Source organism: Chiloscyllium punctatum, chromosome 41, assembly GCF_047496795.1.
Source record: "Chiloscyllium punctatum isolate Juve2018m chromosome 41, sChiPun1.3, whole genome shotgun sequence".
In the NCBI taxonomy this organism is placed as follows: domain Eukaryota; kingdom Metazoa; phylum Chordata; class Chondrichthyes; order Orectolobiformes; family Hemiscylliidae; genus Chiloscyllium; species Chiloscyllium punctatum.
In genome coordinates this window covers 5,613,848-5,628,645 of record NC_092779.1, presented here as the reverse complement: position 1 = coordinate 5,628,645, position 14,798 = coordinate 5,613,848, and the positions used below count along the sequence as shown (strand labels likewise).

Genomic DNA, 14,798 nt, shown 5'->3' with positions numbered 1-14,798 from the left:
GAGGGTCGGTGTGCACTTGTTGGTCCTAATGGCCTGTTTCCACACTATAGGATTTGATGATTCAAACTATGGGATTCCTTATTGTTAAAGTTCTCAGAGGTTGGTCCTTGTCTTTGTTAAAGTCTCCAAGGTATTGCTGTTAATTATTTTGGTTATGTGTCTTGCGATTAAGTCAGAGGCTGTCAGATGGAATTTTGTCTCCAAGTAGCTTCCAGCTGATTTTAAAAACAGACAGAAAAATGGTAATCTCATTTTGTGATCTTCTACAAGTTGAGAGTCATTTCCTAAATAACTGGTGGTTATGTTGATTACACATATTGTGCTGTTGTTGTTTAACACCTCAAGAGTTTCACATAGTCATTTAATTGTGTTTGATGCCCACAATCCTGGTTTCCGGAAATGGCTTTGATTCACATCAATCTGGAATGTTCCTTTTATTCCATTTTAAGACGGGGAATGGTTTCAATCACCAAAATAAGTTGGTGACTCTTTCATCACCATGTCTGCTAGACTTTTGTCTCCAGTTTTAAGACATAAAACTTGACTGAAAGTTTATAATACAATATTGACAATTCAAGTGGTTTCAGGAGCTGTTTTTTTTCCCATTCCTATTTCTTATAATATAGTTTAATTCAGTATTTTATATAAGTTGGAAATATAAAACTTTAAATGGCCTTTAAATTACTCTAGAATATTCCAAAACATTGCAATGTCATTTCCTTTGATCTGATTGTCATTATTGATTGCCTCTCTAAGTCAGTTTTAATTCTGGAACATTTAATACCTGTTCTCTGGTTAAAATGACTTTATGTCTTTTTTTTCCAAAGCCATTGGATTACGAAAATAAAAAATCCTACATCTTCAAAGTAGATGCAGTAGACCCCCATCCAGATGAACAGTTCCAATCAATGGGCCCTTTCAAAGACACAGCGACAGTGAAGATTACAGTCTTGGATGTAGATGAGCCTCCCATCTTCAGTCGACCCTTTTACATAATGGATGTTTATGAAGATACCAATGTGGGCAGTATCATCGGTGCAGTGACAGCACAGGATTCTGATGTTAGCAACAGTCCTGTCAGGTACGCCAAACACATCCCAATAAATTGTGAAAGATTTGCCATTAAATACGTTTGAAGTATAGTTACTGCAGTAGTGTCAGAAAATGTCAGGGAGGAGAAAACAACGTGTTTCTCATTTCTACAGTACACAGATTGAGAAATCGGCAGACATGTTGAACTGCCAGCTGAGTCATGAATGATATTTTGGAGTGACGGAGTAAATTATTATTAATTGTCTGTCGTGAGATGGTTTCAGGGCTCTTTATCTATTTTCTAAATGTTGAACATGTGACTATGGTGAGCTAGGTGTTTAACCAACTTTGTAGGCAGCTCTGTGAGAACTTTACTGAATTTAAAAAAAGATCTGAGTTTTGCCTTTGGGATCAGCTGTGGTTTCAGTAGTGTAGTCACAGAATGCCCTCAACAGTCTTAATCTCAAAGTGCTAAGCCTCCGTCTTTCTGAAAGAATGTGATCTACTTCAACTGAAGAGGATGGCTCTAAACTGCAAGGAGTTCCAATTTAAGTAGAAGGCGTTCCCTTCAATTTTAGCAAAATGTAAAGACAGTTCAGGACATATTTGAGCAAATCTTGTGGCAGATTCAAACTGTGTAAGAATTGGTTGTGAACGTGACTTCAGTTGTGCAAGTGCATGTTTTTGTTTGTCATTGCCCTCAAAGGGAAACTGGAAAAGTGAACAATTAACAAAGTCCAAAAACAAAATACTGCAGAAGCTGTAAGTCTTAAAAAGAAGCAAAAAATTCAGCATATATTCTGCTGATCAGGCAACACGTACAGAGTAAGGACAGAGTTAATGTTGAATACATTGATCTTTCACCAGAATGTGAGTGAACTAATTTATTGGAATTGACACAAGTTAGAATCTTGTTCAATTCTGCATTCTATTTATTTCTTTAAAACAAATCTCTCATGTACTAAATTACTGGCACATGTTGTGGCTCATAAAGAAGTGAAGTATTACACTAAGAATGGACAGAAGTGACATTATTATATGCAATATTCCAAAAATCATGCTTATCATTATATACAGATTACATATGAATGCATAAATTAGGAACAGCAGTAGGCCATTCAGCCCTTTAAATCTACTCTAGTGTTCAATGAGTCCATGACTGATCTATTTATGTTCCAAATTCAACTTTAAAAGCCTTAATTCCCTTTCCCAATGCGAATCTATTTATCTCTATTTTAAAATTACTAGATAACCTGACCTCCATTGTCTTCTGATGCAGGCAGTTCCAAAGGTACATAGCCATCACCCCCTCCCCCCACCCTCAAGACAAAAAGGAACCCTCATTTCTGTCCCAAAAGGAAGACCATTAATTTTAAGACAGTGCCACTTAGCTCCAGACTTAACCACAACAGCAATTGTCCTTTCCACTTCCACCTTGTCAAGACCATTCAAGATTTTGTAACCTTTAAGTAAATCACCTCTCACTCTTCTGGACTGCAATAAAAACAAGCCCAGCTGTGAAATCTTTTCTCCTCTAGCACTTTGCTTATTCCAGATATCAATGTGGTTCACTTCATAGAATCATAGAATCCCTACATTGTGGAAGCAGGCCATTCAACTCATTGAGCCTACACTGAGCCTCTGAAGAGCATCCCACCCACATACCCTCCTCACCCTATCCCCGTAAGCCTGCAATTCCCATGGTGAATGGACCAAGCCTGCACATCCCTGAACACTATAGGAAATTTAACATGGCCAATCCACCCTAAAGTGTACATCTTCCTCTGCGTCCTCTCCGGTGCATTTATATTCTTCCTTAAATAAGGAGACAACACTTGCCCACACTATTTGAAACGTGTGGTGCCAATGTCCATTAGATGGATTCATTTAGAAATACCAGGCTTTCAGGAACATGATAAACCAAGGTCCAATCAACTTTTGTGAGGCATAAATAATCTCATGGTAACGTTGGGAGTGAGGATTTCTCATGCAGTCATGGTCAATCTTGCTCCCAAATCACCATTAATAATTATGGAATTAGTTAGTTATTTGATTTGCAGTTTTTTGGACATTGATGAAGATATTCTTTAGGTGGATTGGCCATCCTGAATTGCCCCATACTATAAGTTAGGTGGATATTTGCTGTGGCTTTTATTAGCCTAGTAATAGTGACCACACTTTAGAAGTTGTCCATTCAGTCTTAATTACTTTGGAATATTAAAGGTTCCAAGATGTTCTTAATACAATCAGCACACAGAAGTAATCTTCAGGAAGAGTACTAAACCGGGGGAAGGCCAAATACAGCAAAATTTGGCAGGAGCTGTGGAATGTGTATTGGGAACAGCTCTTTCAAGGTAAATCCTTCCTGTGGGAGGCTTTGAAAGAGAGGTTGATTAGAGTGCAGGACAGATATGTCCCTGTGAAAATGAGGGATAGAAATGGCAAGATTAGGGAACCGTGGATGACAGATGATATTGTGAGACTGGCTAAGAGGAAAAAGGAAGCATATGTAAAGCCTCAGCAACTGAAGACAGATGAAGCTTTGGAAGAATATTGGGAAAGTAGGACCAATCTGAAAGGAATTAAAAAGCTAAAAGAGTTCATGATATATATTTAGCGAGCAGGGTTAAGGAAATCCCCTAAGCTTTTTATTCGTATATAAGGAGCAAGAGAGTAACTAGAGAAAGGGTTGGCCCACTCAAGGACAAAGGAAGAAAGTTATGCGTGGAGTCAGGGAAAATAGGTGAGAGTCTTCATGAGTACTTTGTGTCGGTATTGACCGAGGAAAGGGACATGGCGGATGTTGAGATAGGGATAGAGGTTTGATTAATCTAGGTCAAGTCAGCATAAAGAAGGAGGAAGTGTTGGGTATTCTAACAGGCATTAAGGTGTCTGGATGGGATCTATCCCAGACTGCGGAGGGAAGTGAGAGAGGAAATAACAGGGGCCTTAACAGGTATCTTTGTATCATCCTTGAATATGGGCAAGGTCCTGGAGGACTGGAGAATTGCTAATGTTGTTGGCTTGTTTAAGAAGGGTAGCAAGGATAATCCAGGTAATTATATGTCAGTGAGCCAGATATCAGTGATAGGAAGCTGCTGGAGAAGATACTGAGGGAGAGGATCTATTTACATTTGGAAGAAAATGGACTTATCGGTGATAGGCAGCATGGTTTTGTGCGGGGAAGGTCATGTCTTACCAACATAATAAAATTCTTTGAGGAAGTGATGAAGTTGATTGATGAGAGAAGGGCTGTAGATGTCATATACATGGACTTTGGTAAGGTGTTTGAAAAGGTTCCCCATGGTAGGCCGATGGAGAAAGTGAAGTTGGGTGGGGTCCAGGGTGTACTAGCTAGATGGATAGAGAACTGGAAGGGAGTTTCTCAAAATGGAGAACTGTGACCGGTGGTGTTCCCCAGGGATCCGTGGTGGGACCACTGTTGTTTGTGATATACATAAATGATTTGGAGGAAGGTGTAGGTTCCCTCTTTAGCAAGTTTGCAGATGATACTAAGATTGGAGGAGTAGCAGATAGTGAAGAGGACTGTCAGAGAATGCAGCAGAATATAGATAGATTGGAGAGTTAGGCAGAGAAATGGCAGTTGGAGTTCAATCCGGGCAAATGCAAGGTGATGTATTTTGGAAGATCCAGTTCAAGAGTGAATTATACAGTAAGTGGAAACGCCCTGGGGAAGATTGATGCAGAGAGATCTGGATGCTCAGGTCCATTGTACCCTGAAGGTGGCAATGTAGGTCAATAGAATGGTCAAGAAGCAAATAGCATGCTTTTCTTCATCGGACAGGGTATTAATTACAAGAGTTGGCAACATCAGATACCATATCACTAGCCTTTCACTCCTCCCTAGAACATCTTGACACCAAAGCCAGCTGCATAAGAATCCTACTGATTGACTACAGTTCATCCTTCCCTCGAGACTGTTTACTAAACTTAGTGATCTTGGACTAAGCCCCACTCTCTGCAACTGGATCCTCAGTTTCCTGACCCACATGCCACAATCAGTGAAGACTGGGGACAATATTTCATCCTCACTAACACTCAACACTGGAGACCCCAGGGGTGCATACTCAGCCCCCTACTGTATTCACTGTATTACCATGACTTCGTCACCAAACACCAGACTAATGCCATTTACAAGTTCACTGATCACACCACCATAGTCAGTCGAATCTTAGATGGCGACGAAACAGACTACAGACAGGATGTGAAAGACCTGGAAAAATGGTTCACTGAGAACAACCTAGCTCTTAGTGCCAGCAAAACCAAGCAACTCACTATTGACTTTTGGCGGGATGTTCCTCATGCCCCCCCCCCTACACATTAACAGCACAGGGGTGCAATGAGTCGAGAGTGTCAAGCTCCTGGGAGTGGTCATCCACAACAAGCTTTCTTGGATTCTTCATGTGGACGCACTGGTTACAAAAACCTGACAATGCCTTTCCTTCCTCAGGTAGCTGAGGAAATTTAGCATGATGGCAAATACCCTTGCCAACTTTTATAGGTGCACCATTGAGAGCATTCTGTCTGGATGTGTCACTACCTGGTATGGCAACTGTACCATTCAAGATCGAAGATGGTTACAGAGAGTGGTGAACTCGGCCTGGACAATCACAAAGGCCAACCTCCCATCTATAGAATCCATCTACCAGGCCCACTGTCAAGGAAAGGCCGCCAGCATTCTCAAAGACCCATCCCACCCTGGCAATATTTTTCTACAACCTCTACCATCGGGGAGAAGGTACAGAAGCCTGAACACACACACACCAGTTGGTTTTGTAACAATTTCTACCCTACTGTTGTTAGAATACTGAATGGACTCACAAACTCTTAACATTCGCCTGGACCTGTGTTTTATTTTTGCCGCTACTTACCTATTACTTACTATCTATGTTACCTAACTCTGTGATCTGCCTATATTACTCGCAAGACAAAGCTTTTCACTGTGCCTCAGTACACGTGACAATAAATTTAATTCAATTCAGTTCAATTCAATTGTACAGGACTTTGGTTCAGCCACATTTGGAATACTATGTACAGTTCTAGTCACCACATTACCAAAAGGATGTGGATGCTTTGGAGAAGGTGCGGAGGAGGTTCACCAGGATGTTGCCTGGTATGGAGGGTGCTAGCTATGAGGAGAGGTTGTGTAGAGTAGGATTATTTTCATTGGAAAGATAAAGGTTGAGGGGGAACCTGATTGAGGTCGACAAAATCATGAGAGATATAGACAGAGTGGATAACAAGGAGCTTTTTCCCAGAGTGGGGTCTCAATTACTAGGGGTCACGAGGTCAAAGTGAGAGGGGAAAGGTTTGAGGGAGATATGCATGGAAAGTTCTTCACGCAGAGGGTGGTGAGTGCCCGGAATGCATTGCCAGCAGAGGTGGTAAAGGCAGGCAGCGTCATTTAAGATGTATCTGGACAGATTAATGATTGGGCAGAGGCCAGAGGGATACAGGTCCTTGGGAAATAGGCAACGGGTTTAAATAGACGATCTGGATTGGCACAGGCTTGGAGGGCTGAAGGGCCTGTTCCTGTGCTGGAATTTTCTTGGTTCTTTGTTCAACCATATTAGGTGCAATACAAAATACTGGGCAAAGTTTTATTTTAAGAATTCCAAACCATCTCAGGCTATTTGACTGGATATTTCTTCAGCAATCATACAATGTATTTCCTTGCTCAATGGTGACCATTTGAGTGAGATGGCAAAAGCTCTTGGTGTCATTGGAACTATACCCCAGCAATAAACTACTGCCTTCAGAGGTGAAACAGGAAAATAAGAAATGGAAAATATTTGACAAAACATTTTGCCTCCACGAAAAAACTTGAGGTGAAATGTAGCTGTTCTTCTGAAATACTCTGAATGTTTGATTTGGCAGTAATGAGCTGCTGATCATCACTGGATGAAGATGCACTGATTGTGTTTTGATTGTTAATTCTTTGACAGTGGCGAATATTTTTATGAGTTTGCAGTGCCGGTGGGGGGCCTTGTGGATAATACAGACAGACAATATTGCTCCTTAGTGGTCAATTTCTTCCAGTTATATTTTTTGGTTAAAGGTGTCCATCACCCCGACATCTTCTGAAAGGAACTAATTTAAATTTATCTATTACATTAGCAAGTTTTCACAACATCCTGGAGTGCTTCACATGGAAGAAATTATTTTTAAAAGTTTGGTCATGATTGTTATGTAGTGCTGGTGTGCTGCAGGGATTCTGTTGCTATGGTAACACGAGTGTCTACATTCTTATTTTTGACTAGAGCAATGGACAGGGATGGTAAAGGCACTGATGTTTCTTTCCAGTATGTAGCAGACCAGCTTTACCCACTAGCCTTTGCAGACAGCACATGAGTAAAGGCACAGGTAGGCCATTCAGCCCATCAGGTCAGCCTGTTCCACCATTCATTGTGATCATGGCTGACCTGATTGTGGCCTTAATTCCACTTTCTCACCTACTCCCTGATAACAAGTGACCCTCACATTAATAAAACATCCACCTCAGCTTTAAAAATACTCAATGAATCCCAACCTCACTGCTCTCCAGGGAAGTGAGTTCCAAAGATTTATGACCCCCCCCCAAGACAAAAAAAAAGCATCCTTATCTACATCTTAAATGGGAGATGTGTTATTTATAAATTGTGTCCCCTTGTTCTAATCTCTCCCTCAATTGGAAATGTCCTTTCATTGTGCATACTGTATGGTCTTCTCAGGATTTGGTAAGTTGCAATGAAATCAGCTCTCATCTTGTAATCTGGAAAGGAGACAGGTCCAGCTTATCACAAAGTAACCAACCCCCGAATTTGTCAAGTGAGCCCACTCTGAATTGCACATACATCCTTTGTTAATTAAGGAAATCAAACCAGAGGTCTGTTCCACTGTAGCTATACATCTTGACTTTGATGTTCCATTCTCCTAACAATAAACAACAATAGTTTGTTAGAGAGGTTTGCAAGCTGATACATATTTCAGTATATTATAAATGTACATTCCTTGGCTTTCCGTCTTGCAGTGGCGTTGAAACCCAATCGTTTTGACTCAGAGGGAGAGACATTAATCACTGTACCACAGGACCTTTATCGGATAAATTCGAATCTGGATCTCAAATTATGCAGAGCCCCTAAATGTGAATTTAATTCAAACTGCCAAGTTTTGATTCAAAATAGAATAAACCTCAGCAAATGTGTACCTATGACTAATGTAGTAACTTTGAGGAGTCACAGCATTTATTAAAACCAATAATGTATATATTTGGTATTTCAAAGTCTGTTGTTATTTTGGAATTAGACCAAGGCTGTAATCTAAGATGAAATTAATCAAACTGAAATTTTGGAATAAGAGCATCATAAAGGATCAAGTGGATTCATTATTTAACCATCTCTTCTGCTCCTTCAGTCGATCACACATACAACCTCCTCTACCGTACCAATTGAATCCCCTGAAGGACATTTTTTGCATAAATTGCTACTGATTCCCAAGAATAGTGAAACAGAATTCTGGAATGTTTATGTAAACATCTGTAACACCACTGTTTGTCTCTGTTCTCATACTTTCCATTATTAACGATCTCTTTCTCTGTGGCGCATTCCAAACTGTTCAGATGCTGCTGAATTAATGTATTATGATCATTTTGGGATTATAGCAATAGACTAATCACAGTGATCTAGTATTTTGTGTTACATTTTAATGGGACCCTAATCATAGTTTAATATGTGAAATGTTCCCTACTGATTTTGAATCTCTTAAGGGAAAAACATATTTCACACAGCTCTCATATTCTACTCCACATTTCCAAAAGGTGTGTGTGTGTGTGTGTGTGTCTGTGTGTTGGGGTGGGCCTAGTTGCAGTTAGACCCAACATGGACATCGCTATTGGTTGCTACAGCAATCAAACTGAATAGTCAACCCAATCTATTAAATGTACATTATGAAATAATCTTCAAAGACCACAATCATTTAGAAACAAGTTGGGAGGTCTCTCATTTTCAGCATAACCAACAAGAAGCTGAGAGGAATTTTGGAGTACTTATCCATACAGACCTGAAGGTGGCAGGTTAATAGGGTAATTAAGAAAACATTTGTGATGCTTACCAGTATCAGTAGTGGCATAAATTATAGGAGCAGGGAGGTTGTGTTGGAGTTCGACAGAACTTTGATGAACCACAGCTGGAGTACTGTGTGCAGTTCTGGTCACACACTATAGGAAGAATGTGAAAGCAGTGGAGGGAGTTCAGAGGAGATTCCGCACGCTGTCGTTTAGGATGGAGCATCTCAACGATGAAGAGAAGCTGGATGAGCTTGGGTTGTTTTCTTTGGAGCAGGGAAGGTTGAGGGGGCACTTGATAGAGGTATATAAGATTATAATGGATGTGGTGGATAGAAAACAACTATTCTGCTTGGTTGAAGGGTCAATACTAAGGCGAGGCATAACTTTAAATGTGAAAGGTATGGAGCTTTGGAAGGGAGTTTAGAAACCTTTTTTCACTCAGAGGGTGATGGGGAACTGGAATGTGCTGCCTAGAAGGGGTGTTGAGGTGAGAAACAACTTTTAACATGTACTTGGATGAGCACTTGAAATAACATTGAAGATTATGGACCTAGTGCAGGAAAGTAGGACAACTGCAGCTTTACCGTAGTTTTGACAGTCCAGACACAATGGGCCAAAGGGTCTCTTCTGTACTGTATGAACCAATGATCCTATCAATGGCTCTGGCAGGGGATTGGTGACATGTATGAGCAGGGAAAGTAAAAGTGTTGCTATTGTTGCACTGAGGAGCCATAATTGAGGAGCAATTTTAACTTTCCTCACCAGGAACTCACTTTATCTTGTTAATTTTAATCCACTTAGGTTGGCATAATGCTGAAATGAATGAGTGACACTCGAAGGTGTGTAAAATTGATCTTTTTTTTGACACCAAGTGTTTCCTGGCCAAAGCATTAGGGCAAAATTACCCCGAATATCTAAACAAAGGAGTATGATCGATGAATGTTAAATTAGATTAGTAAGTGAAACAGAGTACAGTAGGAGAAATAAAAATTGGGAAAGAAAAGAGAAATCTCCAAAAATAATGTAGTTCTGGAAAGTGTTAAATTATTATTTTAGGGACACAGAGTTTGTTTCACTATAATTATAACTAATTTCACTGTTAAATGTTCAATTTCAACTGAATGCACTGAATTATGTTTCTCTGTCATGTTCAGTTGATCATGTTGTGGAGGTGCCAGTGGTGAACTGGGGTGGACAAAGTCAGAAGTCACAGGACACCAGGTTATAGTCCTAAAGGTTTACTTGAAATCACAAGCTTTTGAGCGCTGTCCCTTCATCAGGTGAAGTGACTTCAGGTGAATGGGCAGCACTGTGTCGCGTGACTTCTAACTGTGTTCAGTTGGTGAGTAAGGAGTGCACACTTTCACATGGCTTCAGTTGACCAGTGGAGTGCTGCTGGAAAGCAGTTGATGTTAAAGGAGGAACTGGAACCACACAATCCAAACTTCTGGGTTTAAATTGTGGGTAACTTCTTGTAGGTACTGTTGATTTATTCCATAATACTGCCAATTGCTGATAATCTTACTGTAAACTCAATTCAGCTTTGAAATGATTTATAACTTGCATTGTAAAAGACAGACTTGAAGCCAGTATCACCTCATATGAATGAATTATATATCATCAATGTCCACTGATCATCAAAGTGTTGCAATATTTCAACTACATCAATAACTTATATAATACACAATATTTATGGTTATATATAAAGTTAGTGTTTTTAAAAATATTTTCATTATTGAATGTGGACAAGCCTAGCACTCATTGCCTATCTTTAATGAGCATTGTGAATTCACAGTAAGCTGCCTTCTTGAACTGGCACACTCCATCCTGTGTAAATGCGCCCAGAGAAGCTAGGGCAGGAATTCCAGGAATATGATCCAGTGATGATGAACAAATAGTCAACATACTTCCAGTTTCTCCAGAACTTGCAGTTTTAGTTTCAGATCTCCAGCACTGACAGTATTTTACTTTTATTTTTGTGTTTAATTCATTGCTTAATTCCCATACCAGCTGAGGTTACTACAAAGATCCTGTTTTCTCAACATCCTCCCTCACCTGAGGCATGGTGACCCTCAAATCAAACTACCAACAATTGTCTCTCTCCAAAGAGAGAGCAGCCCTAGGAGACTACAAAACCTTTTTTTTAAATTCATTCCAGGTGTGCCCATCTTCAGAAGTGCTGCTTTTCTCTCCAATGAGATTTCTACTTGAATCTTGCTCATGTTTATTGCTCTCTATTTCCCTCCTAATGTTTTTATCCACATCTCTTCCATACTATTAGAGCTCCATAAGCCCAAAAGACACAAGTGCTGAAATTAGGCCAGTCATGCCTGATAAGTATTTCACCTCCATTTTCCTGCCTTCTCACCATTACCTTTGATCCTCAAGGCAACCAAGAACCTATCTATCCTGTTTTTAATATAGTCAATGACTTGGCCTCCACAGCCTTCTGTGGCAATGAATTCCACAGATTCACCATCCTCTGGCTAAAAGAGTTCTCTTTATCTCTGATCTAAAGGCTTTTCCCTTTACTCTGAGGCTGTCCCCTTGGGTCCTCTTCTCTCCTGCTAATGGAAACATCTTCCCAATGTCAACTCTGTCCAGGCTATTCGGCATTCTATAAGTTGCAATTAGATTTCCCCGCATCCTTCTAAACTCCATTGATGATAGACTGAGAGACCTCAAACTTTCCTCATATTTTAAGCCTTTCATTCCTGGGATCATTCTCTTGAAACTCCTCTGGACCCGCTCCAGGGCCAGTACATCTTTCCTGAGGTATGAGGCCCAAAATTGCTCATGATACTCTCAATATGATCCATCCAGACCTTTATAAAGCCTCAGAAGTTCATCCCTGCTTTTATATTCAAGTCCCCTTGAAAGAAATACCAACATAGTATTTGCCTTCCCAACTACAAACTCAACCTGCAAGTTTACCTTAAGAGAATCCTAGACTAGAAGTCCCAAGTCCCTTTGCACTTCAGATTTTTGAATTTTCTCCCCATTTAGAAAGTATACCATGCCTTTATTCTTCCTACCAAAGTGCATGACCTAACAATTTCTCACGTTGTATTTCATCTGCCACTTATTAGCCCACTTTCCTAAACTCTCTAAATTTTTCTGCAGCCACCTTTTGCAACTCCTTTTGCCTCTGGTTATCTTTACCATCGGTTCCACTTTGCCCTTTATCAACAGCATAAAAAAAAACAAATTTTTTCCAGTTCCCTTCAGTTCTGAGGAAGAGTTGTATTGGCCTCACAGTGCCAACATTGTTCCCCTTGCACAAATCTTGGAAGACCTTCTGTGTTTTTCCAGCACTTGCTGCTATTTTTTAAGATCTCCAGCATCCACAGTAGTTTGATTTTATTTCAATCTATGCTCAAGTTTGTTTAGTGTGTGACTTGGAGCTGAATTTCAATGTCATAGTGTTCAAATGTGTTCACTGTCCTTGTTCTTAACGCTGATGGAGTATAATGGCTTGAATGTTGCCATGCATCTTGTTGATGGCATGCACTGCTAACACTGGTCACCAGAACTAGGGGGAGTGAAGATTTAAAGTCTGCTTATGAAAAAAATGACAAGCAGTTAGAAAATAATTTATTAAGTCCCCTGTGTCACCATGAAACTTTAAAATGCCTGAAAGTTTGTTCAGCGACATGGTGTATTGAATTGTTTGTGAATTTGCTTAATCATTCCATCAAATCACTGCTTAAATGATGTTAACTAATTCTTATGTTCATTGCACTCAAGGAGGGAATTAGCAACTCTCTTTTGAATCCTGCCAATCAAAGCTGATACATTTAGTAATGATTCTACAATGATCTATCACATCTCCAATGCCTAAAGCTCCTTCATTACCATAGACTCCCATCCCCATCTTGGTCTTAAGAGAATGACAATCAGTCATTCTATACACTTTAAACAGGAGAATTTTGCTCCATACTCCCTTATTTGGTGGCTCAGGGACCTTGGTTCAAATCCACCCTTAGGTGGAGTTTGCACACTGTCCCAGTGTCTTCATGGGTTTCTTCCCATAATCCAAAGATGTGCAGGCTAAGTGGATTGGCTATGCCAAATTATCCATGGTTATAAAGACTACATGGGTTAGCCATGGGAAAGTAAGGGTGACAGAGATGGGGTGGATCTATGTGGGATGCTCTTCAGAGGGTTGTGTGGACTTGATGGGCTGAATGATCTGCTTCCACACTGTAGGGACTCTGCAATTGCCTTCTTGTATTACAAATCAGAAATTCAAACTTTTCACAATTTCCCGGTAAATCATGTTAATGTTTGGAAAACCATAGGCACTTTAGATTTGAATTTACCACTCACACTATTGTTGACCAGGATCACTAACAGTCCAATTTCTACAGTAATCCCATAAACTGATTACCAGTGTTCTTGTGGTACAGTGAGAGAGGTCTGAGTTCAAGTCATACCTGTGTATTAACATCTCTGAACAGATTGATTAGAAAATAAATTTTTAAGAACACCTGATTGTCATTCCCTTAAGACCAAGATGGGGATGGGAGTCAATGGTAATGAAGGAGCTTTAGGCATTGGCGATGTGATAGATCATTGCAGAATCATCACTAAATTTATCAGCTTTGATTGGCAGGATTCAAAAGAGAGTTGCTAATTCCCTCCTTGAGTGCAATGAACATAACATAAGAATTAGTTAACGTCATTTAAGCAGTGATTTGATGGAATGATTAAGCAAATCATTTAATTAGATGGCCAAAGCTAATCTAGTCAACAGCTTTGCCAATTAGCACTTATTTGTGTCGACTGAGTGAATGTGCATTGTTTCCTGACTCACTTATTGATGGATTTGAACTTACTGTGGAAATCTTAATTTGGATGTCTGTGGTATTTTTGTAAATTGGATACTGAACTCCTCCTGGTTTTGGATCGGGGTGGCCAGACGCTTCATTTGAGATCTGCCCCAGGGTCTAGCAGAATTCCAGATGTGCGGACATCCCTGCGAAGGTTAACCTTCCAGTGGAAACTTCTCCTGCTCCTCCAGTCTGTGGATGTCTCATAGTCTGGGTGAGAACTGGAGACTGTGGACAGTTCCAGAACAGTAACCCAGCAAAAGTAAGACAGAGAAAATAGAGTCATAGAGAAATACAGCATGGAAACAGACTCTTCGGTCCAACCTGTCCATGCCAACCAGATATCCCAACCCAATCCAGTTCCACCAGCCAGCACCCAGCCCATATCCCTCCAAACCCTTCCTATTCATATACCCATCCAAATGCCTCTTAACTGTTGCAATTGTACCAGCCTCCACCACATCTTCTGGCAGCTCATTCCATACACGTACCACCCTCTGTGTGAAAATGTTGCCCGTTAGGTCTCTTTTATATCTTTCCACTCTCACCCTAAACCTATGCCTTCTAGTTCTGGTCTCCCCAACCCCAGGGAAAAGACTTTGTCTGTTTATCCTATCCATGTCCCTCATAATTTTGTAAACCTCTATAAGGTCACCCCTCAGCCTCCGATGCTCCAGGGAAAACAGCCCCAGCCTGTTCAACCTTTCCCTGTAGCTCAAATCCTCCAACCCCGGCAACATCCTTGTAAATCTTTTCTGAACCCCTTTCAAGTTTCACAACATATATTGCATGCAATATTCCAACAGTGGCCTAACTAATGTCTTGTACAGCCACAACATGACCTCCCAACTCCTGTACTCAATACGCTG

At 40.4% G+C, this 14,798-nt stretch overlaps 1 protein-coding gene across 15 annotated transcripts in view; it reads left to right on the top strand.

Annotated features, from left to right (window-relative positions):
- Nucleotides 1-14,798, top strand: part of LOC140464827 (cadherin-12-like) — a 627,324-nt gene that overhangs the window by 502,275 nt on the left and 110,251 nt on the right. For all 15 annotated transcript variants that reach the window (XM_072560318.1, XM_072560312.1, XM_072560316.1 and 12 more), the window contains one exon: nucleotides 828-1,081. In XM_072560318.1, the coding sequence (XP_072416419.1) occupies nucleotides 828-1,081 (254 nt within the window). The remainder of the gene's footprint in view (nucleotides 1-827; nucleotides 1,082-14,798) is intronic.